Raw genomic sequence first — 27,871 nt, 5'->3', positions numbered from 1 at the left:
AAAAAAAGAGAGAGAGAAAGGAAGGGGGGGCGGAAAAAAAGCCCTTGGCAAGCTGTGCTATGATTGGTCAGTCACGTACAGAGCCAGACACTGTAGCAATCCGGGTTTGTGAGACATCTGGTCGGGTTCCACCAGCTCCTGCAAGGAGGGAGGGGAGATGGAGGCGGAAAGCGAAGCAGCTACTCCAGCATTCCAAAGCGTACACATCAGGGCTCTGATAGCAAGAAAAATAAACAGAAAGAAGGAAACCCTGTCTAGACTGAGCTGCTGCTGAGGCTGCTGCAGAAACAGGGGTGGTATTTACTTGGGGAGCCCTGCCAGGCTGCTCGGAGGCAGAACGACAGAAAGCAAGAGCCGTCGTCATCAGATGAAGGGAGGGAAGACAAAGGCAGCCCCGACTGACCGTAAATGAGCACCACGGACTCCTCGATGGCGTGCTGGTAACTGAACTGCGAGTCCAGGAGCGCCCGCGTGACGAACGAGCCATAGAACGTAGACTGGTACCAACCCACGTGGAGGTGGTCAATGTTCACGTGGCGAAGGCTCCGCATCATCTCCATCTGATACTGGACTGGAGACACACACAACACGAGGTCACCATGCCAGTGCTACAAGAGGTCTTCGGGGAAGCAACGTTCCCCACAGCTGTTTATCAGCAATAGGGAAACGGGTTTCCAGATTTTCACATGCCTTAACTCACATACAAAGAAAATCAGATCGAGCTTTTCCATCATTGAGGCTTTCCTTTTCTTCTCTAATAAACAACTATTTTATAGAGAGGCTATTAAAAATAGAACATTGCATGCCTTATTCTAAACTAGAAATTATTACATATAGCTCCTACGCCTCTCTATTAAATCCTGAAAACGGGAAAGGTTTTGGGGGGATGTTTACAAAAATAACCGACAGGAAGAAGTTTCACTTACATTAGTACAAAAAGTTGTAAGTCTCTTCTTCAACCCAGCTCTGAGAACTGCTCAGTTAAAACCATCAGAAAAACGAATGGGGAACAAATACCACATTAAATATAAACAGGATACAGGCTGACTTACAATATCAGAATGTATTTTTGCCTTCATCTGGTGCCCTACTGCATGCACTACATTTAAAAATGAATTCACTTTTTCCTGCCTGTGTGTTCTTTGTGCCCAGTGACAGACACTAGTTTGTTCACTGGAACCAGTAACAGTAATACATTAATCACTATATATGGAAAGTTTTATTTGATCGTCACTTTGTCGAATTAATGACTAGAATGTATGTTATTGAGTTGTTGCAGTACGCGCTAAGAAAAAAATAGGTGCAAACAGACAACACACTACATAAGACGCCAAGCAAAAAGCAACACAGTCTAATACCACACAGTCGGCACCGGGGAGAATCCTACAGTCGACTTACTGTTCAAGCTACTACTGTACGTACGTTGGGAATGCACAAGTGTGTAAAAACAAACATTTTTGCTTAATTAGGAACGTAGCTTTTATTTTCCGTACTCTTAATTAGGTTTTAGCTGAAGTTCCACGTTCCTCATTTCTGTGGCTATGATGCTACTGGGTTTCGCAGAGCAAATGCGCCTCGGGGTCACAAAGTGTCAAAGAGCCTTCCTTCCTCAGATGGACCTGGTCTGACTTCAACACCTTCTGTTAGCAGACACTTAGATTATATGCCTGCTTGATCTACGGATTCTACTTCTCATGCTGAAAGGTAATAACTACTGAGGACTGGCTTTTCGTTGTTCTTCCTCTGGCTGCTTACAGGGTCTTACGCTGTCAGCATGGACAGCAGCCGCTGTCTTGGAAGGGGACTGACCCTTGAGCGAGGAGGGAGGACCAAAGTGGAGATGGTGTGGCTACCGATATTTATGTCCCTTGTTTTTCAGTCCATGAGAGGACTGCGTCATATCAGAAACATTTATTTATACAGCAAACCATTTTATTACTAAAACGTGACAACAAAAGCACAGTCTTCTATTATATTTTAAACCACTACTAAAAAACATTACCACCTTAGCACTCCATTTCCCACACTGGGTGTTGGCCTCAAGCATCAGCGCTGGTCTAAAACTAAGAGACTCTGTTTGTGGCACAGAGGTGACTCTCCCTAGCAGGCTGCATAAGCGTTCCACCAGCGCCTTTGACTACAGGAAACAGGACCGAATCCACGGTAAATAAAGTCTCCCTGCTTTAGAAGGTCACAATTCTTTGAGATCAAAGTAAAATCACTGATTCGGCAAAAATGTTAATCATACTTAACTTCCATATGAAAAGTTTCTAAATCCAGCCACTACCACCAAAACAAGAGCTGGAAGAAAATTTGCTATTTATTCTAAAGGTAAAGAGAGCGATTACCTAACAATCATCAGCCGAAGCACGATTTTTATAAGAGGGTGACTCACACACACCCAGGGAGAGAACCAGCCCTTCGGAAACATCTGCCGGCATTCACTTCAGTGGTGCTATTTATTAGCAGAAGTCTGAGCCTACTGGCGTGGATTTGATGGAAGACAAGCCTGTCATCTAGGGAGAGATCGCTGTGGCCTCTGCCCAGACTTCCTGTATCGAGCTCATTCTTCTCCGGCGCTCAGCTTTCCCTTCTCCAGAGGACCGGAGCAGTCCTCCTTCCCAGGCACATGCCACCGCTCCACATCGTTTACCAGGTGGCTAACTAGAAACTACGGTTTATAAAGCAGGACCAATAGTAAGTAGTATCCACTTGTATTTCAAAGAAGCACACATTTCATAAGAATGCATTTCTCTGAAAAAATATTCTGCAATTCTGTGAAGCCTCCCCTCTGTCGGAACACAAAGCGTTTTCGGACTGGAGGGTAAGAGCCAGTGCCGGTAGCAGACTGGCAGCCAAATCCCTCCTTCATCCAGGCTTCCGTCTACCACTCCATGAAGGATGGAAATGTTGTGTTTCTTTCCCAGTGGACAGTCTGGGAAATTAAGCACCATGAGGCAGCAGAGTGAACTCTGCTCCCACAGATTTACTTCTGTGGACTGAGAAACAGGGGCGGGGCGTGCCCGATAACCTAAATTTATCTTGGATGGACAAAAAAATGTACGTGTAAAAAGAATGATAGACAAGTTGATAAAAAACTGCTTTAAAAAACCTACAACACTAAAAAAAAAACCTACTACACACTAGGATGTTCACTACTACAAAGTAAAATATGTAAGCTCCAGAGCATTCTTGATGATGCCTCACCCCGATTTCATAAATTAAAACGAGACAAGTGTATACACACACACACACACACACACACACACACACACACACACACACACGATAGTGAGGGGCCTCCTAATTGTCTTTTGGAAAATTTACTTATCTCTTCCATTCCATTTTTATCACACACTTTTGCAAGTGCCCTTGTGTGTATAAATCTAAATGAATGCCCTCACTCAGAAGCAGTGCACAGAAAAAAGCAAGGGCCTAGAAGAATCAGACGCCTGGAAAGGTGGTGGGTCCAAAGCATTGAGGATGCCCTGCGGCCCGGATTATGTAAGGCTGTTCAAACGAGACTTCAGTAAGTAAAGGAAGGAAGCGATCTTATTTTGTACTAAGCCATCTACAAAAAAAAAACCAAGCTTCAGAGACACCGCTCAGCAACAGCCAAGGAACTCCGTGCATCTTCTCCGCAGATGCGTGGGCCTGGGTCCTCACTGTCTTCATAGGCATGGACTGTCACCTCAGCTACAGCTAGCCTTCTGTACCCAGTTTCCCCCTCTCTCCTACAATTCAAGTTTTCAAAAACTACAAGATCAAATCCTGACAAAGCTTCCAGGAAAATTGAAGTGGGGTCGATTTACCCACCGCACCGCTGACTCCCACTCGGTGGCCTCACAACCTCACTCCCGGCTGTCGCCAACAAGAACCGGCCACACCAGCTGGCATCTCTCAGCCCCTCTGGCCTATGGTAGTCACAAAAGAATCCTGAAGTGTTGATATGTATCTGCTTGGAAATGGTCACTGCTTTTTTTTGGTCCTTTCTACTCCCATAAACAGTCTCTAGAAACTCACGGGCACAGTTCTACACGCCGCCCCCTCTCCCCCATACTATACTGTGGCTATGAGGCAGACCAATTCCTGATGACAGTGACTGAGTCACTCTCTCATCACTTATTCTGGGGTTTAGGAGTAAGATGAAAGGAGCTAGCAGGGGAGCGGGTGACAAAAGCATTTGCCGCCTTGTCCCTAGCTGGTCCTCACTTGTCTTGGCTGGTGTTTTAATGGAAAGGTACAACAAATTGGGTTGAAACATATTTAATTTGCTCCTATCTAGCTTAATTTGCACCTCAAGAGGAAAGGAATCATGGCGAAGAAAAAGAAGCAGCAGGTCGCTTAGCACGGTCTGCGCAATTTAATAGTGGCCAGTTCACCCAGATCAATAGAGTGCAGATGTCCTGTTCCCCTAAAGGGTTAACAGTCAGTTCCACCCTGTCCTACAGCGTCGCCATGCGGCCTGGGCTCGAGGGCTGGCGTTGGGTTTTGGGGTCTGCAACTTTGCAGAGGTGGCCAGTAGTTGGGACACTTCCTGTTTTAACGGAAGCCCATGCAGCGACTTCCACCCATGGCATTCCCTCCAAGTTAATGGCTAAGTGTTCCCAGGGAATTTCCTAGAGATAAACAGCAAGGGGAAGACTCTTTGGAGGGGTGTTTAAGTTTACGGTGATGCTCAGCAGCCATGTGTAATGAGGACATTAGGAAAAGGCCTTCTAAGCATTCTTAGTTTGGAAGCAAACACCCTGCCGCCAGAGGAACAGTGCGGAGCAAAGGATTTCCAAAGACAAATTGGTAGCGAGGACTACACCAACTCAAATTACTAATACATAAGCTGCACACTTAGATGCAACTGAGGTAATGCTGTGAAATCTGGAAGGATTATAAAAATGAGCTGGAGTTTTGGAAATTCCGGCAACCTCTACAATCGTCTTAATTGGTTAAGCCTCTCCCAAGCAAAGGAGCGCCTGGCTGACAGCACTGACTTACTGCTCCAGGTTTGGCACCAGTACAGCCACGTTCACGTTTCCCAGGCAGCTCCTTTGCACAACAGTCCCTGTTAAAACGCCTACAGGTGTAGCCATACAAAACTGAGGCAGGCTGCCCGACAACTATTCCTTTCCAACCCCCCCCCCCCGCCTTGTGGCCTTTCTCTTGTTTTATCTTCGAATATGAAAACACGGAAAAGAATATGTTGTATTAGTTGAACCTGCTCTATCTGGAGGTATACTGGCAAAATGTGGTGTGAGGTCACCCAAGATCCCTGGGAAGGGTCACGGTTTTGGTGTTCAGTAGAAGTACCCAGAATTGTTTTGCCCTTCCATTTCTCACCCGTGTTTTCAAAATCAACTTTATGTTGATTGAATCCTCATGAAATACAACTTTTCACTGAAAAACAGAAACCATGAATTGCACACATCTGGCTGGGCTAAGATGAGCTGAAAGCAGGGCCTTATAGTATATAGCACACCTTAAAGACAAGATCTGTCAAGTAGATTGGGGGTCGGGGTTGGGAGAGGCTGGTCCTAGATGTTTGCTGGTTATAACTCTGCTGCCATCAAGTGCTTCTGATCCCCCCATGGGGGGGGGGGGTTGGGGGCGGGGAATAAGCAGATAGCCTCATCTTTCTCCTGTGGAGTGGCTGGTGGGTGTGATCCACCCAAACTTACGGTTAGCATTCCAAAGCTCACTCAAGAAAGCCACCACCTTAGGTTTTTGGGGACCTTTAAAAGAGTAAAGTCGCCTAACCTAAATTATAAAAACTCAAAACAATTTAACGGACCTGCTATCTGACTGGTTCAAAAACAGAACCAAATGAATCCACTTTTTCAAATACATATAAATGCACTTGGAAAGGGGGAATGAGGCACAAAGGGGGGGGGGGAGACCTAGCCTGTGTTGAGCACTTACTCAGTGTCTGCAAGTGGTTTGTTCCTTACAATCTTGCGTTTATCGGGATGAATGAATTAACCTTTTAGAAAAGCCACTGACCATAGCTAGAAAAGGGGCTGCACTAATCCAACTCCAGACCCTGACTCCAATACCCAGGGCAACCTGGCACGTGGAGAAGACTCAGGTCCCCAGCAGCCAAGTATGGGGTGCAGGCTTTCTGAGTCAATAAAAAGCACAGCCCTCAGAAGCTGCAGAAAGATACAACACATTCCTAGGCTTCCTGACCCCACAGCACATGTACAACTGATGACTAAATTACTGAATAACTCAGCACTGCTAATAAGATTTTAGGTGGCAAGAATGCCTTCAACGATTTCTAAAAGTCCAAACTGATGCTAATTTGAATTCCTAACTTGAAAACCCTGCATTCCATATTACCATCTGAAATGTATGCCAAGACCACTTTGCAGCTACATACTGGCTCAGATCACAGACGACCCGAACACACACTGGAAGTAAAGGAGCAGAGACCAGAGCTAGAAGGAATCCACCCTGTACAACACAGAAACAAGCTAAACTCAATCAGGAGCTGGAAACGGCTTCAAAAGCCAACAAACAAAATCCCACCACTTTCCTGAAGCAAACCAGTGATTTCAACAGACACAGCCATGCCATGGAGCACCTCAAATCTCCTATCTGTCCTAGCATGACGGTGCCCAAAGCAGGTCTTTTAAGAAAATAATTACAAGCCTCTTTCCCAGCCGCACGCTATCAACTGTGCAAGATTTGCCCCATCATTTAACAAGACAAACTTTAGTCTGCAATTCGCTCTGATCAGACTTTCTGCCAAGTGGCACATACGTTTCAGGCAATGTTCGAAGCTTGGAGCAGATGTAGATTTAAGCAAACAGAATGTGCATTTGAAAAAAGAATTCTGTAAGAGTCGACTTTGGGTGGAGAGAAAATTATGGGGCCTACAGATTTCTTACAATTTCCATATTCTCCTCACCCTGTCTCCATCACGTAGTCATCCTTCTCCCCTTTCAATTAATGCATCTGTTATTGACATTACCCTTGTGACTACTTAAGAATTTGGTAGCAGTTCAATTTTTCTCAATAGAGTCTCCAATATAAATTTTATTCCACCTAGAAACTAATCTGTTCCATTTAAATAGATGTAAAAAATGCTGCTTTCATAATCTCACAGAATATATATTTCTGTATTTAAATAGTTCATTTGTCCTAGGTGATTTAATTTCTTCTTTAAGGAGCCTATGGATTCTGACATGTAATTTGTTTTGACTGTCATGCTGGGGATAAGACTTGGGAGGGGTGTAGACTATAGTTTGTCTTTCAAAACTAAGAGCTTTGAAAACTATTGGAAAATAGGGCTTTAAAGGGGTTGAAATGTGCCTCAACAAGTCTTCTGTGAAATACATGAGATTCTTTACAGCATGTAAAGAAACTAGCATGTGCACCCAGCAGCAGATTCTCGCTGTTAACTTTTAACTGAATCATAAAACAGAGCCATGAGGATCTAGAGCATCATGGAAGCCCAGGCACCTGGTGGACGAGAGGTAGCCGTCACTAACTGGGTCAACTGCAGTCATGTAAACGAAAGGAACGTACCATTGTGGGGTCACAGGTGAAATCCTTCACCAGGAGGAACTCCCTGGCCTGGCCTTGGCTGCAACCAAGAGCCGGCATCTCACCAAATGAGAACGCCTGTATTTAGAAAAATAGATAGTGTTCGTGCTATGTGTGATGTGTACCATTCGCTCTTTCATAAGAACAGTCACGCCTCTGTCATATTTAAAGCTATTTATAAGGTTCTCGACTCAGGCCTGGCAACAGTTAGGCGCTGACAATATTTTTGAAAAGAATGGAATGTTTTAGAAACACCAAATTGTCGCTAATGCACTAGAGAAGGTCCCAATTAATCAGAAAGTATTTGGTTTTGAGCACACTAGCAATTAGAGGAAAAAGAGAAACACATTATCTAAAAAGAGGGGGAAAATGCCAGCTCTCAAAGCAGGTAACACCTTCCCTGGTAACTGAAGCTTCCAATGACATTTCCCTGTGAGACTTCAAAGGACAACAATTATATACTTCTTTGAGAAGCCAATTCTGCAACCAAATTATCACTCTTGATTTACTTTTCCCATAAATCTGGACTTTTCATGCAAAACAAGCAGAGAAGGGCTGAACGAGTAGCCCTTCTTTGTGCACGTTATTTAAAAATGTATCATTAGACAAGGCCGACCTACGAAATTTTATTTCATTTCATCCAGGAAAGAACTACACCAAGCTGGCTAATGGGACATGACTGCATCACAGAACAGCTGAAAAATGATATTTTAAAGGAATAATGACAATAGGGTCCTGATCATTTTCTTCAAATATTTATAAAAGTTGGCACCGGCATAGTAGCTACATAGTGAGACTTGAAAAGAGAAAGTGGACAGAAGATAGTCACTCAACTCAGTATTTAAACAGACCAGCTCCTTCACTCACTCTGCTGTTTAGAAAACATGACGGAAAGCTTCAGCCATGAGTGTGAAGTGTTCCCAAGAAAACAAATGACCGCCTTTGAAGGTACTGTTTTGGGTGTTCACACAGAAGTGTGGTGATACGTAGCCCCTAAAATCACTTGACTTTTTCATTCTGAAAGTACTGAGCGCTACCTGTGCTGGAAAGTGGACAAAGCTACAGTGAAATCACCCTTTTTTTTAAACATTTTATTAGGGGCTCATGCAACTCTTATCACAATCCATACATATGCATACATCAGTTGTATAAAGCACATCTGTACACTCTTTGCCCTCATCATTTTCAAAGCATTTGATCTCCACTTAAGCCCTTTGCATCAGGTCCTCTTTTTTCTCCCCTCCTTCCCCATTCCCCCCTCCCTCATGAGCCCTTGATAATTTATAAATTATTATTTTGTCATATCTTACGCTATCCGGCGTCTCCCTTCACCCCCTTTTCTGTTGCCCGTCCCCCAGGGAGGAGGTCACATGTAGATCCTTGTAATCAGTTCCCCCTTTCCAACCCACTCACCCTCTACCCTCCCAGTATCGCCCCTCACACCCCTGGTCTTGAAGGTATCATCCACCCTAATTCCCTGTGCCTCCAGCTCCTATCTGCACCAGTGTACAACCTCTGCTCTATCCAGACTTGCAAGGTAGAATTCGGATCATGGTAGCTGGGAGGGAAGGAAGCATTTAAGATCTGGGGGAAAGCTGTATGACATCACCTTCTAAGAGGCAAGCTCATCCAGAGGTAAGGGACGCTGCAATAGCAGGAACCATCGTGGTAGCAGATGCAGTTCTTCAGCTTGCAACCACGATATGGTGATCCCAGAGCCTCACGTCCAACCCAGGTGGCTCTGCTGAAGGAGCACTTCATGGGGAAGTGCTCTAAGCACATCTATAACCAACCAAAAAATAAACTCAGTGCCATTAAGTGGGCGCCAACTCATTGTGGCCCTGTAGCACGTGGCAGAACTGCCCTGCGAGTTTCTGAGACTGTCACTCTGTACAGGAGTCGAAAGCCTAGCCTTTCTCCCATGGAGAGGAGTCTGGCTGGTGGTTTTAAACTGCTGTCCTTGCAGTTAGCAGGCCAACATGTAGCCAATACACCATCAGGCCTCCTAGAAAAGGTATATATACTAATATGTCACAAATAACTGACTTTGCCTCCTCCCCCTGAAAAGGAGAAAGTTAAAATGGTAGTCACAACAGTTCTCCAGGGTGTGAGAAATGGGAAATCATTTTTACTTATCATTTATTTTTAATTGCCCAGTGCGTATGACATTAAATGACCCTGCCCATACATCATAATACAATGTTTCTATTGCTCACCAACTTGCCTGTGCTTTCCCCGGTGTCTACATTCCCATGGGCACTGGTGCTCACAAATGGTGGGAACCAGAAAGAGGATCAGATACTGGGTTACCTCGAATCAGAAGGTATCAACCAGATTGGAAGGAATGCCATCTCTACTGCTCCCCACCTGTACGATCCCAGCAAATTTACCTCAGCAGATGCCTCTCCTTTGAGGTTTAAACCAAAAAGGAGAGGTGGGATGGCAGTAGCTACTTCACGGAATGAGGGTTAAATAAAATCACTTACACAGCTCCCTGTGCGAAGAACACAGGACGATGGTTCAGAAATGAATGGTGAGACTAGAAAACAAGGTACTTACCTGTGTAAAAGGAATCGTTTTTGGAAAATTGTGTTTGATTAACTTGGTTGCCTGAGTGTGGCGTAAATTTTATTGACAGGAAAGGGGGGCGGTGTTCCTCCTCCTATTGGGGAGCAGTCAGGAGAAAGGGGACGGGAATGGGAGACTGCACATGTGACCACAAGAAGCAAAGCCATGACTTTGGAACATCCATTTCCTGAAGCAGAATGTATATGGGCAAATACGAAAATGATCAAAAACAACCTACCATCAGGAAGGATTACAAAAGGAAAAAATACTTCGATACTAAAACCATAAGCTAATTATATTCAGTAAAATAAAGAACAGATTCAATAAAGAAAGAGACAAGCTGCAGAAATTAGATTTCAAGAAAAGGTAATCTTGGGTGCTCTATTATTACTGTATATATAACAACATAATTGCATTGCACCCTAACTTTCTGCCTCCTGGTTCCATTTATAACTCTTCAAAAGAAAGTAAATAAGCTCCCTGCTCCTTCCCCAACAGGTGATGTTAAAGCCACTAAGGACAGAGGGTGGGTGGGGAGAGAAAGAGTGAGCGAGGTACCAACTCAGTAAGAGGAGTGGGTCAAAGCTGCCCAGAAACAATGCCCACCAACACAATCGGATGCGGCAAAATCTTTGTAACTCACCATTCAGAACAGGGTGACCACTCCATTTGGGAGAATTTGGTTAAAAAAACAAGCCTTAAAAGATGATCTGATAGAATAAGGCCTGAGAAGGAGGCAAACATTTAGGAGTAGCCTAACAACAACTTAAAGACGGGAACACGGGCAAGAGCTGGAGAGCGACAAGTTACAGAACAGGCTGTTGTGTCTCAGAGTTGAATCCTACTCAACCTGTACAGCAAAGCAGAACTGCCCACAGGGTTTCCTTGGTTGCAAACGTTACCAGAAGTGCCAGTGGCAAGGTGGTTAAGCACCGGCTGCTAACCAAAAGGTCCACAGTTCAAACCCATGAGCCTCTCCCACAGAGAAGAATCTGGCTGACGGCTTTCATTACTATCACACCACGATGAAGCAGAAAGCCATGTGCCATGTCATGAAAAATCTGATGGTGGGAAACCTGTGGCTTGTTTTAACGATTACATACCTGCTGCAATCTCCTTTAAGGGGACAATATCTTGCATGAGCTTTCAAGGAAACTTGATGTTTTCTCATATTAATTCTGTTTCCAAGTAGCCCCCTAGGAGTACAGATCTGTACCAAGGTCACAAAGATCACCATCAGGAAGAGCAAAGACAGACCAAGGTCAAGAGAAAGCCCCAACTTTCACCAGGAAACACACCAGAGCAACATGGAAACTCCTGTCCTACACCAAAAACAAGAAGTGCATCTGAGAGAGCTGGAGGGAGCTACAGATTAGTGATCCAGATTAATGCTTCCCAGGGTGGACAAGAGAAGGCACATACATGGCGCTCCAGCAGGGGAGTTGGGCTGAGCTACTACCATATACTCAAGTATAAACCAACCCGAGTATCAGCCGAAGGACCTAACTTTACCACAGGAACTGCATTAAACATGTGTTGAAAAATGACATACACAAGTATATATGGTGAGTTAAGATTGTTCTAAAGCTAGGGGATGCTGATCCCAATAGATTCTATGGAGGGAGAGTAAGTCTCTAGCAAAAGGGGCAAATTATTAAAATACCCTGAAGAAAAATCTTACTCAGCTGTGTTACAAATAAATGTACTCTGGAGGCACATGGCTCTACAATCATACACTTAAAGAACATCTTGAAGCAAATTGGTAATGTTGGCTTTTCGAGGTTTTACATAGAAACCGTAAGAAACCATTCCTGAGACTTGTCTGAGAAGTTGTCAGTCCTGAGCTCACGAAAATGTCCTTTTATGGAGGGCCACTGGATCAGAGAGGAAGGTGAAGTTGTGGGTGCAAGTGGGGTGGGGAGAATACGATGGGTGCTATCACTGAACGGCATGAAAATTACAAAAGAAGGATGTTAGAAGGCTACGAAACAAAGCAGACCAAATAATTGTCTTCCGCAATTGGCAGGCAGGATCCTGCCAGATGTCTAAAATGGAATTAACCTCTACGGACTACACCGATAGAAATAAAATGCACAACTCCAATGGTAAGCCTAAATACGACCTGGGGACAGGAGAGCTGTGTTTTCTCTCTCTGGACACTGTTCCCCTCGCCCCTCAAAATGTCCCTCCAGTGCAGGATCCACAGTAATGAGCAAACAGAATGAGTGTGTGTGTGTCTTTTGAAAATGGGCCAAAGGCCTAAAAAACAATGCCTGAAAAGGGGCAAGGCTGTACCAGAGCATGTACATTTCCAAGTGTTCTCAAATCACATAAACCACTTTCGCCCACCTTTTACCCCCACGGGATAAAACTGTATGGTTTCTTTGTGGAAGAAACATCAAAGATTCACTTAGACACAGGCATCACAAATGGCCTACCGAAGTGCCTTCCTTCTATTTGGGGTGGAAAAGCTCATGCATTCATCCCTTCATACATGAATTTATTTTGGGAGTTATAATATGCTAAGGGCTTCTTGTAGGGACTGGTCAACACAAGGTGATGGGGATGGAAAAGGCCTCTCTCTGTAGGTGGTGAGGGCCCACCACCTGGGGCCAGTAAAAAGCCGTCCAGTCCATTCTGACTCATAGTGACCCTCGTGGGACAGGGTAGAACCCACCCCTGTGGGTTGCTCTTTAAGGAGAGAACGCCTCATCTTTTCTCAAGGGGGTGGCCAGCAGGTTTGAACAGTGACCAGAACTCCTATGGGGGGCGGGGAAGAGAACCACAAGGTGACTTTTCCCAAAAGCTCTTTCCTTAGGAAATGACACCATCACCTAAATCTATCTTGTTGTACTGAAAGATAGCAGAACTCATGTGTAGCAGAAAGAGGTTTCTATGCAAGAGCAGTTGACTGTTGAGAAAACATCCCAGACCAGTTAAGCCATTTGTCCTCAATGCTGCCTGTTCCCTGAAGAAAACATCATCGTGGTCTTTAAGGTAAACTATTCTTTGCCAGTTACACCCAGGAAAGCAATCTTGGGACTCAGCCTACAGAATACTACTATGAAAATGAGTGGTTGCACGCCGGAGAGCAGGAGAGCTAAACCGCAATTCTGGCCCTTCCATTAATACAATAAAAGGCCTCCACCTGACCATAAGAAAGAGAGCTTTAAATATCATCAACTTTTTTGTTTATTACTAATGAACACACGATTTAGCTTAATGCTTGACACAGGATGATGGCAATAATTACTCTTGTGAGCTTGAAAAAACTCATTTTTAAGAATTAAAGAGAACTAGGTAAGAACCCTTCATGAACAATATATCAGAAGTTGTTGTGGGGGTGTTTGTTTGTGGCTTTGGGGGGGGTTGTTAGTTACATAATCTGGTGTCAATTTGGGGCTTGAGCAGATTAATAGTGAAGGGATGGAGTCTAGTCTGTCAATCAGGTCACAGCCAATGAGGCCTCTGTGTGGGCATGGCCTTCTCCTGGGGATTCTGAGAACTCTTGGATTTCCTCCCAGGAGGCAGAAGACACTTTTCTCTCTCTGCTCACTCCCAGAGACGCGCTAGTGACAAGACACATGGCGCTACACTGGGAGGCCCCGTGCCATGTGGAGGAGCCATGTGGAGGCTGGGCTCTCTCTGCATTCGGTGTCATTGCATGTGTTTTGTTTTAAGTCAGAAGAGGACTTCAGAGATTGCTATTGGATGTATGGGCGAATATCGGACATATGGACTTGATCTGGACTGGCCTGGGATGTTTTCTCAACAATCAACTGCTCTTGTATAGAAGTCTCTTTCCCATACACATGAGTGTCTATGAATTTGTTTCTGTAGTCTACTCAGACTAACGGGAAGAGGTGGGGGAGAGAGGGAGGGAGACGCTATGTTTTGAAGTTAGACTCAATTATATGTACTGAATGTGGCTGTAGGTGCTACTATTCCAGAGAGAAATGAGAAGGAAAAAGGTCAGTAAGTTTAGAAACCTTACGAACCCCAAATGAGAGGAAGACACAGCAGTCAGTGGTCCAAAGAATGTGAAGTAGCATTCGGCTTATAAAGTGACAAGGGTTCTAGCATAGTGCTTTGCAACCTGTGGGTCAAGTGACCCTTTCACCGGGGTCACCTAGAACCATCGGAGAACACATATTTCCAATGATCTTAGGGACCGAGACACCGCTCCTCTGTCTGGCTCCAGTCAGGTCTGCCCACATGCAGATCCGCCCACATACCAGTACCCAGGAAGAAGATTGCTACCCATGCTACACCATACATCAAGACAAAAGTTCATTTATTTGTAATTAGAAATAAATATTTCTTGTATGAGCCCCTAATAAAATGTAAAAAAAGAAAATGATTAGGGCAAAGAATGTACAGATGTGCTTTATACAATTGATGTATGTATATGTATGGATTGTGCTAAGAGTTGTATGAGCCCCTAATAAAATGTTTTTTTAAAAGAAATAAATATTTCACAATATATAATGGCATATTTTTGTGATTTATCACTATTCTTTCATTATGTTCAATTTGTAACAATGAAAATATATCTGGATTATCATATATTTATTTACATTACGATTCTTAACTAGCAAAATTACAGTAATGAAGTAGCAATGAAAATAATGTTATGATTAGGGGTCCCCACAGCATGAGGGCCTGTATCTTAAAGGGCCGTGGCTTTGGGAAGGTGGAGAATCACTGCTCCAGACTAAAGAGCAAGGGGCCTTCCTCCCTGCAGCCCACAGGAAGTCGGCATCCGGCTAACTAGACGGAGATGATCTGCAGTGTCACCAGGCTTCTTCCCAATATTCAGACAAGTCGGCACTAACCAGCACAGGGTTCCACACTTCCATCGCCTGCAGTCCACTTTAGGAGCATGAAACCACCAATTCCCACCTCCAAAAATGTTATTAAATTTTTGATTGGGGCAGGGAATGTATGGATGTGCTTTATAAGATTGGGGCAGGGAATGTATGGATGTGCTTTATACAATTGATGTATGTATATGTATGGATTGTGGTAAGAGTTGTATGAGTCCCTAATAAAATGTAAAAGAAGAAAAGAGAAAAAAATGATTAGGGCAAAGACTGTACAGATGTGCTTTATACAATTGATGCATGTATATGTATGAACTGTGAAAAGAATTGTATGAGCCCCAATAAATTGTTAAAATTTAAAAAAAAGAAAAAAAAATTTTAATCATTTACATTTTCATAGTTCTAAAACAACTGGAGTGTCTCAAAACGGGAAGCTTACAGAGCTTGGAGATGGGCGGTCTGGCTCACATGTGGCTGTGCAGCTAGGAGAGCTTGGGTTTCTCGCTCTTTTTACTAAATTAGAAACGCCGCACTCGGACTTCATCAAGGAAAAGCAGCTGTTGATAATCCCTACTATCTGTTTGAAACAGAAATTTGAAAAAGCATGGCGTGTGTTCACTGCCGTCTCAACCTAAGGAATATACCGAACCTAAAATCACGACTGCACTTCAGGAGACTCGGTTCCAATCCTGATCTCATTCAGCTCTGAAAGCTAGTCAGATCTCACTGTAGTATTTAAATGCGGCTTTTACATACGTCCCAAGAGCCTATAGATGGCCATACGCTGCCGCACATAGTGGGTACAGTCTCAGCGTGCTCAGAATCACATCCATTTCCCGCTGCAGGAAATTAAATGATCAAGGCTTTGTAAGGTGGATTTGATACTATGATTCCAGTATCTAAAAGACGTAGCATTTTCACTCTGTAGTAAAACTGTGACACTCTAGAGGCCACATGTATAAAGAAAAGAAAAAAAGCTATTTCAGGAATTCATTTATGAAAATCCGAGTTGTTTGTATCGGCATTAACAATGTCATAATCAAAAAGTTTTTTTTAAAAAAAACCAGTTCTTCCCCTTTGAAGATTCATGAAAGTCCCTCCCTCTGCACAGGCCATATGGAAAGGCAGAGTCAAGGTCACACCACACATTTCATTTTATTATTTTCACTCTTCTACATTGATTAATACTAGAATGCATTATACATTACTCTACTAAATCTAAAACTCCAAATGAGTACAAGAAAGCGGGAAAGAAAACCAATTTTAATTGTAAGATGCCACAAAGATGGAGGCATCCCAATGTCAGAATTCAAGTGCAAGAAGAGAGAGAATCTGAGACCCTACACAGCTGGTCTTTATAAAGCAGTACGTTGGTGGGCACTGGAGTGGCAATGCCCACCCTGCCCCCTTTTCCCTAAGCCCCCTACTCTGTCAGTACGGAGTCCAGCACACTGTTTTCACCCTGCCCCTTTTCCCTAAGCCCCCTACTCTCATCAGTACTGATTCCAACAGACTTTTTCCAGTTCTCCATCGTAGCTCAAAAAATAATTGTTTAACAAAATATTTCTCTTGAGTCAGACACAAAATTTACCCAGCAAGAACCCATCGCGAAGAACGAACATTTCTTTGCATGCCTACTCATTCGGGGAATATCCAAAAGCAACATATGTACTGGCCCATGCTCTGCACAGCCGATGTGACTGACACATTTTGCTGTATCAGCTCATAAAGGGATATACTGCTTTCTCGCCAAACATAGTATTTGTCGTTTTAACTTGGAAGCTAGTTTTAGGAGATTCTCTGCAATAGTGTGATGCTGACTTGGAATATTTGGAATAATTTGGGAGTGGGGATCTTGTCCATTTTTCTAAATGACCTTCATTATTCCTGGAAATAATTCTTTAGAAAGTTTTCGTTTTCATGCACAAAAAAAACAAATGATTCATGCACACATCATTGCAGTTGATTTTAATATCACATTAAATGTTTTGATGGCACTATGCCACTTTGCTTTACAAGGTTTCATAAATAGCTAAAACACCTGGGAGCTGGGGGGGAGGGGCAAATGGATCACACAGCTAAAATTAAAATGTAAACTTCAGACAGGTGTCGCTGTAATGCCAATTCACGCTTTTCTTTTTCAATTCCTAGTATAAATCATCACACTCGCAGTTGGTCATTCCCCTCAGTCTCCTTAGGTCAGGGTTTCTTGGAGAGACCATGCTGACATTTTGGGTCAGAGCTCTTTGCTGGGAGTGAGAGGACAAGGCATGTTGGACATTCAGCCGTACCCCAGACCTCTCCCCACTACACCTCAGTATGCACTCCCTATCTTCCTCCTGATGTGAAACCAGAGCCTCCAGGCGCTGCCAAGCACTCTGACACGGGCGCAGCCTCCGCAGCACTGGTCACCAGCCAGTCACCGTCGCACTGTTGCTTGCTGATTTTGTATGCTTACGTGTGTGAGGGTCAGGGATACACTGTAACAATGTCCAAAATGCCAAAATCCAACCAGCAAAAATAAGCTTAGCTACCCGTATCACATACATCAGAAGGGGCTTAAACAAGTTCATGGAAAGTGGAATTAAAATATGGTGGAGTTGGTTTGTGAGTGCTCTTGCATAAACTGTAAAACTTACTGTCAGTGTGTCAGTTCTGACCCAGGGTGACCCTAAAGGAGAGAGGAGAACTGCTTCTGTAGGGTTCTGTGACGAACTCTCTATGAGAGTAGAAAGCCTCGTCTTTGTCTAGTGGCCCAGCTGGCGGTTTCTAACTGCTGTCCTTCCAGACAGCAGACAAAGGGGAACCACGGCACCACCAGGGCTACTAACCTTGAAGAACGTAGCAAGTGTTACGAATGTAGAAAAGCCATGGAGCAGACCATAAACAATCTCACATGTTCGATATGTGAAACAGCCATGGAGATGAGACTGCTTCACCATCAGAGAAAGACAGAGCGACCCAGTAGCTGCAACAATGGGCTCCCACACTATGAGGAGGGCGCAGGCTCAGACTGCATTTTGGTCTGCTGTGCAGCAAAGGGTCATTATTGAAGCCGGTATGGATTCGGCGGCACCTAACATTTGTGATGATTTGCGTGCATCATATGCAGCTCCAAAAATAAGTATTGTTACTCCTAACTCACTAGATGTCTGTGGTTATAACCTTATTTGGGAAAGGGGTGTCTTTGTCGTGTTGATGAAATGGGCTTGGTAGAGGGTGTCAATCTCTTTGAGAAATAAAAAACCTGTGAAAGCAGCAGAGATAAGGGAAGAGTGCAGCCAGGCAACATAGAGACCGCCAAGAAACCAGGAAGCAAGAGAACAGGACCTTCCAGAGAGCAGACAGAGAGCGCAGGAGCCTGCCCTAGCACCTGGACCTGAACTCTGCCCTTCTAAATACAGTCATGGGGGATATTTCTGTTACAGAAACACTAGGTAATGAGGACCGGAATAATGTATGAGATCCACTACTGCCAAAACATGACGGAGGACAAGAACATGCAAGGCTTTTCAGAGCAGACACATGAAAGGACTCAAGAAGTTTGTGGAGAACTGAAATGGAAAGATAATGGAACTTTTCCACAAATGTTTTGACGTCCTCTCGCACATCTAGAGGAATCCTGAAAGTGGAGTTCCATCACAGCAACCGTGCTTTCTCAAAACGCCCACCTCTTGATACAATTCCCCAAACAAGCAAATGCAGAAGCCCAAAGCAAAGCAAACAAGTGCGGGCGGGGTAGCTGGTAAGGCTGACTCCATACAACAGTAGCACACATGCAACCGTGGCTAAAACAAGGTGCAAAAGATCCAAAACGCTCTCAACTGTAAAGTAGATTTTTAAAATAAGGCACAGAACATGCATGAAAGTAATAACCGTCACTGAGTTAAAGATGATATAATATGGATAATTTCCCCTCTTTACCGAATACTTTGAAACAGCAACTCAATTAATTGTACAACTCAAAACCCACCCTTAAAAAGGAAAAAACCCCAGCAATGGCTGCAAGTTCAAATAGAGTGCATTCTGTTCTCTAATTCATAACAAAATTCACATGGTCACAAAAATGAGAGTTAAGTTTAAAGATACAGATAAGATAGGGAGAAAAAAGCAAAGAGAAGTGGACGAATTTGAGGAGTTCAGTAACAGAAGCCTTTCGAGAGGTAAACCAGATGTTCCTATGGAACTACAGCAAAGGGTCCAGAGCACAGAAACGCACTGTGTCAAAGGCTCCGTTCAGATCAAAGAACATAAAAGTAGGGTCCATCTGCTTCAGCACTGTCCGTTACACAGAAGGAATTAAGCCACACTAAGCTCCCAGCAAAACCCAATTAAAACCCGTTGAGTGCCGTTGGAGTAAGAAGGAAACGGAAAGACGAGAAGCCTGCTTCCTCAAGAGGCTCGCTGGGGAAAGGAAGCTGGGCAATTAGGTCAAAACAGCGAGGTCAAAGGCATAATTTACGTGAACAGTGTCTCATTTCATGATATTAAATTGAGGCGATTAGAGATTATTTTATTTGGTTTCCCTGCCATCACGTCTCTCCCAGCAAAGCCCTCACTCCCATTTCACTCTGAGAGATGCAGCCATGTTATACATAGACCCTGCCGCCAACGATTCTCAAAGCCAGATGAAAGGCTTCTTTTAAGACAGTCCTGCTTCCAGGGGCAGCCTGGATCAAATGCCCTCACCAAACAGTTTCCAGGCCTAAATCACATTCCAAGAGGGTGGGAGATGCATATTCTGGGGCTAAACTACTGGGAGTTGGTAAATAATAGGAATGACTGGTCATGTCTGGACTGTGCCTGGTAAGTTTAGATTCTCTTCAAAATTAAAATAGTGTTTTATTAAGGATGATCCTCCTAGTCTACAAAGCCAACAGAGCAAGACATGTTTGATTTCTTGGGGGTTAAATTCTTACCTTTAAATGGCCTGCTATTTCTATTCATCAAACTAATCAAGAGAATACATAAAATAAAATAAATTACATGGCTTTCTATGGTTATGACCCATGAACCTTTTTTATAGAGACCTCAGCTTAGATGATAATCATCTGACATTGAATTATGAATAGTACATTAAGTGCCTGTCCAGAGAAAATCAATTAAACTTCCATGAATGTTAAAGGTCAAAATATCTCAGAGCACCTATCACCTACTAAACAATAACATTTTACAGATGGCATCATAAACCAAAAAATGCAATCGGCATCTGCTCTCCTATCAGGAATAAGAGCAAACCGAGCCACAGCCCACACGCAGGGAACCCAGGCGGCCTTTTCCTGCGGCAATGCCCTGCGGGCCGACTTTAGCACCCTGCTCTTCGGGCCTGGGTGTGCGTTAAAATTCTGAGCTGCATCTGTGTTTGGCTTTCTCAGCTGGGTGGTGGTAGGAGTGTGTATAGAGGTAGATAAGGTAAACCCAAATGAAATTTTAAAATTAAAACTACACATCTTTAAAATAGAAACAGGTGGAAAATGGTGGATGTCAATAGTTGGCGAGGGTGGGGGTGGAGGGCCGTATAAGGAAAGACTCAAGTTGAGCAGTCGTGGCAGTGCGTTCTGTAAATGCTAGGGCCACGTTAACACTTGAGAGTTCTGTGAAAGGCGGTCAACAGTTAGTGGGAAAACGAAATTAAAGATAATGGGATTTTTCCATGAACCTTTTGAAGCTTCTTCGTTTTTACCTGGCAGGCTACAGATGTTATATTCTTTTTAATTTCATCTATTATATTGTCCATATTTGAGGCATGAGAATGAATAAACGGGTTTTGTTGGTTTGGTATGCGGCCGATACTTTGCATGCATTAATTTATATGTTCAATCCTCTATGACAGTGGTTCTTAACCTGTGGGTTGCAACCCACAATTACAGCTATGAAGTAGCAATGAAAATCATGTATGGCTGGGGGACACCACAACATGAGGAACTGGATTAAAGGGTCACAGCATCAGGAAGGCTGAGCACCACTGCTCTGTGGTGTTTTTACCCACTTTACCGATGATGAGGAAAAGGATAAGAATTGTCTACTACTCAAAAACTCACTGCTGTAGTCTTGATTCCAGCTCAAAGCCACCCTACATGGGCAGGGTCACACTGCTCCTGTGGTCACTGAGACTGCAGCTTACCAGAGTAGAAAGGCTCCTCTTTCTCCCGAGGAGCAGCAGCTGGTGGGTTCAAAGCACAGCCCCTGACTAACTTGTAACACGATGCCACGACTGCAGAGCTTTGAAAGGAGAAAGTAAGAGCTGCCCCTTGTAAGTCCTATTCTGTGGGAAAAAAAGAATTACAAATCGGTGTGTCCCCATTTACTATGAATAAGTGGAGCCTGTCTTTGTTCTGTGTTTAATTGCAAAGAGGAGCTATTGTGCTTACACCACTGGAAAGATCCAAGATGAAACTGGGCGGAGAGGATCAAGTGCTCATCAGATGGAAAGGTTTGCGGACACGAGGGTAGTTGGTGGACATCCTCCCACCACCCCCCCTTATCAAATTATGTAATGGAAAGTAGAAAAGACAAAGAAAGACTCTTCTGAAACACAGCCAGTAAAAAAATCTATTCTTCCAGAATTTTTCCTAAAAATTTTTTTAATTAAAGCATGAAGATGTAGAATCACTTTAAAAAAAAAAGAATTTCCATAATGACGCTTCTCTCTCTCTTTAGGTAACACACATTAAGAAGTACCACAATGGAGTGCTGGAGGTGGAGAGTGTGGTGAGTGTGGGCGGCTAACCACAAAGTCACCAGTTCAAACCCACCAGGCACTCACTGTCGGAGCAAAGGCGGCCCTTTAGACTAGAGCAAAGAATCTCAGCCTCAGCAACCCCAGGGGCCAATTCTACCTTGTCCCATAGGGTCACTATCAGTCAGGGTTGACTCAATGGCAGTAATTTTGATTTTTTAAATAAAATTGCCGAGTAACTGTTCTATCCCTATTACCTCGTTGACATAAGATGATGTATTTCCCCATAGCCTTTACAGCTATTTTTACAAAGCACCACTCCTTTGTTACTTACATAACACTGCTAGGCCATTATTGAGGGGAAAGAAAAACACTGAAATTTGGAATATCCTGAAATCTTTTCTAGACTCAGAATTATGACTGGTGCTAAAAATTCAAAGATTGAAGGAAATAGATAAGAAAAATAATTCTTTTGAACTGTAAGCATCCTCTACAGGGAGTATGCATAGCACGAAAACACAGCGTTTTACAGTGTTTATAAATCAACATCCTGCAGATGTTATGATTACGAACATTCGCAATTTGTTCAATTAGAAAGTGCCTTAAATTGTCAAATTAACAAGAAACTCATCTGCTTCAAATTTTTTTCGGATGGGATATGTCGATCATAAATATTTGCGGCACGGTCAAGAAAGAATGCTACTTGAGAATTTATTTCAGGAGAGGGACTTCAAGTCAGCCCAACCTTCTCCTGCAGTCACCCAGACGCTATCGACCAGCAAGATATTTATAAAATAGAGCTGGCGCGTAACTTATTTGATAAAAGTTTTGAAAGGCAGGGCTTGTTCCCTCTCTTTATCTGTAAACAACCTCAGTATATTTACAACAAACCTCAGATTCAGGACTCTTACAGTATTTGATGAAACTAAGCAGAAGGCTGCCCTACAGACAGGGCGAGAACATCTGGTGAGGCGTGTAACATGCTCTGGGCTCACATCTGCCGTTAAGGTTAGTATTCCGTTATGACAGCCACAATCTTCATGATAAGCAGCCAAAGCACAACGGAGAACAAAAAGGGACGGAGCAACAGGATCTTCAGACACCGTGATTTTCCCTCTTACTCTTGCTCAGCAAGGTGCCAACAACTAAGGGTGAGATGTTTCTCTAAGTACACACTCCACAGCAAAGCAGTCAGCTAGCTAGTCAATAGCCTACTTCTACCAGGTGATTGCTGATTACATCCCTCTCCCTGGTGTATTAACCTGAGCATTAATCAAGACAGGATGTAGGCTATTTCTTGCCTGTGAATTATCAATCTTTTACCTTTCAACTTGTCACTAAGAACGAAAACTTGGGGTTGAAGAAATGCGACAGGAAAACTGAGCCAGTCTAGAGGACCAGAAGCAATTGCATTATTGAAACACAAAAAGGCCACTGCCATAAGCAGGCCAAGGGCCCCCGCTTTTCTCCACCACTCACTTTTTAATGTTCATAAACAACACAAACAAAACTGCACTAACTGCAGTACAGGCTGAATTGCATTTTTGACATTTTTAAAAGCCCCCGTTGCGCCATGAAAGGCTCCCAAACAAGTTAAGATCTGCCCAGCAGGAGAGAAAACCCGCTTAGGGTTTCTAACAGCTGTGAAGGATCAGCCCCCTGGAGTAATAGAAATCAACTGCAAACTGAAAAGTGTTTAGAAAGAAAATGTTTCCACCGCCTCACGTTATCAGCTCCTTCCATTAGTGCGCACGAGTGAGACACAGGGTGTCACCCAGCGTTTTAATACCACAAACTCAACTGACAGTAGAAAACGAGGACCAGCAAACACGGGAACTCCACAGAGAACGCTTGACCTGCCAGCTTTGCCTCTTTGTGCCTGTACTAAAAAAACTCACAAAAGTCTTAATGAGAGGGCAGACGTAAATAATATTTGTGAAGCTTTGTCTAATTATTGAGTTAAATTAAGCTTCACCTGTCGAATTCCATATTCTGAATTAAAACCATTATTACCTACAACATAAAAAAATCACACAAGCAATAGCTTGCATCTTAGTTACCTGGTTCTGCTGTGATAGATATATCACACGTGGAAGACTTAAGGAGCAGACATTTACTCTCAGTTAAGAAGGAAGGTCAGAAGAATTCTAAGGAGAGGCGTACTCTGTGTTCCCTGGTTCTAGGTACCCAGCACACGTGTAAATCTCTGAACCAAAGGGCAGATTCTGCACCCAAATTGTCTTTCTCAGTGGGAATAACTGGTTTTCTCTCTGTTTAATCTCTTTTATTTAAATTTTTAAAAGGTGATGCAGGCTACATACCTCACATCATATCCTGTCACATATCGCCTTAGGCTGACCACATCAGATCACACTGTGGAGTCTCATTATACAGTTGTCAAACGACATCGTTGCACAACTGCCAAGTCAAATATGCACATTTTGGAGAGTCAGAACTCAATCCATAACACCAAGAGAACCGTTCAACGCTGTACAGTGTCTAGAGGCAATGCAAAGAGGATTCTGGGGAAGGGTATTAACTGCCCTACAGAGGAGATGGTAGTTGTGCTGATTCTGCAGGATGACCAAGTGAATGCCAAGCAGAAAAACCCGAGAGCCGTCTCTGGCCTGAAGAAACCACTGTAACAAATGTGAAGGAGTACAGAATACAGAATTCTTCGGAGCTTTCTATAAACAAGCGCATACTACATAATAGGCACTGGAGAGGGACAAAAAGAAGGCAAACCAAAGCCATAACGCAAAGGTCACAGGCTCTGGGCAGGCTCTGGCTTAGAACAGCAGAAGGATGCTGTCGGATTTGCCTTCCGACAGTGCTTGGTAGTGCAGTGAAGGGTGGATAAAGAGGAAAAAGACTTGGGCAGAGACAGCTTTTTAAGAAATCATTGTAACAAGTCAGTCCAGGGACAACAACAGTAGCTTAAAGTTCAGTAATGGGAACAGACTCAAGAGAAGGTTGATAGGAAAACTGAAAGGTGCTAAACAATTTTACAAGCTACGTAAAGGGGTTGTTCACTAGCAACTGTGTCATGAGAAAAACACCCCAAAATTCCAGTATGCAATTCAGGTTGTATATGGTAATGAAAGAATAATACATAAAGAAGTTTCAATTACTAAGAATCAATAAAGCCGACACATTTTTTAAAAAGGCCTAGGTGTAAATGTCCTTCCAGCACCATTCTCCAATTCCTAGCAAGAGAGCGAATCACAAATGAGTATCATCAAATTGAGGAAGCAATTTTGCAACCCGTAAGTTTTCAAAGTAACAGTTGCCACAACTTAATTACTGCATTGCCAAAATACAAAGAAATACAGGAACTGGAGAAAGTTGGAATCAGGCTTTTTTAAAAAAAAAAAAAAGTAAATTTTAACTGGAAACATAGGGAATCCAGGGCGGATGATCCCTTTAGGGTCAGTGGTGAGGGTGGCAATGCCAGGATGGTAAAGGGAGGGTGGGATGGAGAGGGGGGAACCGATTACAAGGACCTACATATAACCTCCTCCCTGGGGGACGGAAAACAGAAAAGTGGGTGAAGGGAGATGTTGGACAGTGTAAGATATGACAAAATAATAATTTATAAATTATCAAGGGCTCATGAGGGAGAAGGGAGAGGAGAGCGGCGAGGGAGGGGGTAAAATGAGGAGCTGATGCCAGGGGCTTACGTGGAGAGCAAATGTTTTGAAAATAATGAGGGCAATGAATGTACAAATATGCTTTACATAATTGATATATGTATGAATTGTGGTAAGAGTTGTATGTGCCCCTAATAAAATGATTTAAAATTTTTTTTTTAATTTTCCATTAAGAAAACCCAAATTTTATGAAACATTGTCTACTCAGCTTTATTTTTAGGTCAGGATATATTCAGAAATAGTAAGAGATATGTTTATCTGGGGCACTTTTACAGGGTTTAAAAACTACATCATTTCCAAATTGATTTTTCCCATGGCCACTTTCATTTCATAAATAATTTTCAAGGCTATAGAAAAATAACCTCAATATGTTGAATTAAATACACAAATCCAACCAAAGCCCCCCACCCCCGACCCCAGTTAAGTCCCTCACTTGAGAGTAGATAAATTACTTATAAATTCCATGGATCCTTTTAAAGGCACTTAAATGGAAAGTCAGGTACAAAAGTAATCATTAGGAACCTACAAAATCCCAGGCACTAACCTACTATGAATCCGGTCTGACCGCCCCGCCGCCTAAAAACACTCATGTAGACAAGAACTTCAGAATTCGTAACACATACCCTGACTGTAGCTTAAATGGAAAGCAATAAAATATTAAGAGTTATTACTATATCTAACCCATAATTTATCTTAATTTTATGTATGTATGTATGTATATGAAATTCATACTACTGGGGAAAAGTGAAGCAACATACTTGACGGGTTATTGATTGAATCGTATCTGACACATGGGCTGAAATGTCAACCTCGGTAACCTGAAAATATGGCCCTGTTTAAAAGTAGGCTAATGTGGTCACACAGAGCTGTGCTGTGTGCTGACCCTCTGGCGTGGAGTAGAGCTGCCCCAGCTGTTTTTTTTCTAGGGGGGTACGTATGTACGTATTATTTATTTATTTGGGGGGGGGTCATCTTACAGGGGCAGATCTCCAGGTCCTTTCAGTTAGCAGCCAGGTGTTGAACCATTTCTACACCGAGAAAGCAAAGCCGGCTGGGGACACACGTGCGGGGAAGAAGATGGACATCAAGAGTCAGCGAGGGCCCGCGGTTGCAGAGAAGCCACTGGAAACTAAACTTGCCCAGAGGGGCAGGGCACGCCCTCGAGCGGTGGCGTGGACGGGCACAGCCATGGCGCGAGGGCGGCTGGCGTCTCGCGGAGGATGGAGCGGCCAGTGTGTCCGCGGTGACTGAGCTGGGCAGTGGCGGTGGCGATGGCGACGGAGCGCGGTTGAGCGGTTGGGAGGCCGAGGTCGCGGCTCCCGCAGCCGCAGCCGCAGAGGCGAGCCTTCGGACGGCTCCAGCAGCGCTGCCCTCACAGGTCCTTCCCGGCGACCACCATCCCAGAGGCGCCTGCGCCCACTACACAACCGCCTCCAAGGACTCGGGGCCCACGGCGATCCATTCGCAACTGGGCGATGGAGAACGCAGCCGCTTTCGGGCTCCTCCCTTGTAGATATGCCCCTTCTGGATGTGAAAGAACCCTGACACGCCCAGAAAAGGCGGGCCACGAAGAGCTCTGTGAGTTCAGGCCTTACTCCTGCCCGTTCCCCGGCGTCGCCTGCAAGTGGCAAGGCTCCGTGGATGCCGTCGTGCCCCATCTGATGCACCATCAGACGCCCATCACCACCCTGCAAGGAGCCGATACCGTGTTCCTAGCTCTGGACATCGACCTTCCGGGGGCTATTGACTGGGTGATGATACAGTCCTGTTTCGGCTTTCAGTTCATGATCGTATTGGAGAAGCTGGAGAGATACGAGGGCAACGAGCCCTTCTTTGCAACTGTACAGCTGATAGGAACCCCGGAGCAAGCTGACAATTTTGCTTATCGACTTGAGCTAAATAGTCCGGGGCGGCGTTTGGCCTGGGAAGCCACTCCTCGATCTATCCATGAGGGAATTGCAACAGCCATTTTGAATAGTGACTGCCTGGTCTTTGACACCACAGTTGCCAAGCTGTTTGCAGAAAATGGTAACTTAAGCATGAATGTAACTATTTCCAAGTGTTGAAATGGCAATCAAACACGTTCTGGCAAATGTGTAAAACCAATTCATTCCAGTTTCACAGAGACTAAGGCACCCAGTAGCCTGTCTGCCTGAAACTGTCTTTGTAGCTGGATGTATGAAGGTAAATAAAAGGAAGGCTATTAAATACAGGAAACAATTGTATGTAGTAATGCAAATATATCTTAAAATAAGTCAACAGTAAACCACAGGAAAACAATACGTATATTCCCAAACTTTTTGGATTTAAAAAGTTTATTCTAGAGCAAGCATTGTAAAATAATTCCAAGCTGTGTTTATTGTAGATGGATTGTGCCAATGGAAAACTTTTTTTAAAGATTTTTCTGATGCATGCACATTCTCCCAAGAAGACTAAGAATAGAAGATCAGGACTCGCCTGAGAACCACTGCCGTAAAGCGATAGAGGTTAGCATACACACTAATATAACAGAAAAATAAGAGCACACTATACCCACCAAAAGAGTCAGAAGTAAATGTAAGATATTTGACTGTTGGTGTTTAAAATGGAGAACTAAAAAGCATTACCAT

The 27,871-nt window shown here is 43.7% G+C and overlaps 2 protein-coding genes across 2 annotated transcripts in view; one reads left to right on the top strand and one right to left on the bottom strand.

Moving 5' to 3' along the window:
• EIF3H (eukaryotic translation initiation factor 3 subunit H) overlaps positions 1-27,871 on the bottom strand; it is a 107,716-nt gene that overhangs the window by 11,894 nt on the left and 67,951 nt on the right. Inside the window, exon 3 of the mRNA XM_075549344.1 lies at positions 404-571. Within this exon, the coding sequence (XP_075405459.1) occupies positions 404-571 (168 nt within the window). The remainder of the gene's footprint in view (positions 1-403; positions 572-27,871) is intronic.
• Positions 18,389-27,328, top strand: LOC142448474 (E3 ubiquitin-protein ligase SIAH1-like). Its single transcript, XM_075550492.1, has 3 exons — positions 18,389-18,475; positions 21,594-21,644; positions 26,588-27,328. Exons 1-3 carry the CDS (start codon positions 18,389-18,391, stop codon positions 27,326-27,328), a joined length of 879 nt encoding a protein of 292 aa, XP_075406607.1.

The sequence above is a fragment of the Tenrec ecaudatus genome, chromosome 5, assembly GCF_050624435.1.
Source record: "Tenrec ecaudatus isolate mTenEca1 chromosome 5, mTenEca1.hap1, whole genome shotgun sequence".
NCBI lineage: Eukaryota > Metazoa > Chordata > Mammalia > Afrosoricida > Tenrecidae > Tenrec > Tenrec ecaudatus.
The sequence above is the reverse complement of the archived record's forward strand: the minus strand, read 5'-3'. Positions and strand labels throughout refer to the sequence as shown.

Bases quoted from the DNA above. Each gene is read 5' to 3' on its own strand.
- LOC142448474 (XM_075550492.1), top strand. From the start codon at position 18,389: ATGTATGAGATCCACTACTGCCAAAACATGACGGAGGACAAGAACATG. The intron at 18,476-21,593 runs GTTTGTGGAGAA...CTCTCTCTTTAG, and splicing joins CACATGAAAGGACTCAAGAA to GTAACACACATTAAGAAGTA. The intron at 21,645-26,587 runs GTGAGTGTGGGC...CGGCTCCCGCAG, and splicing joins TGCTGGAGGTGGAGAGTGTG to CCGCAGCCGCAGAGGCGAGC.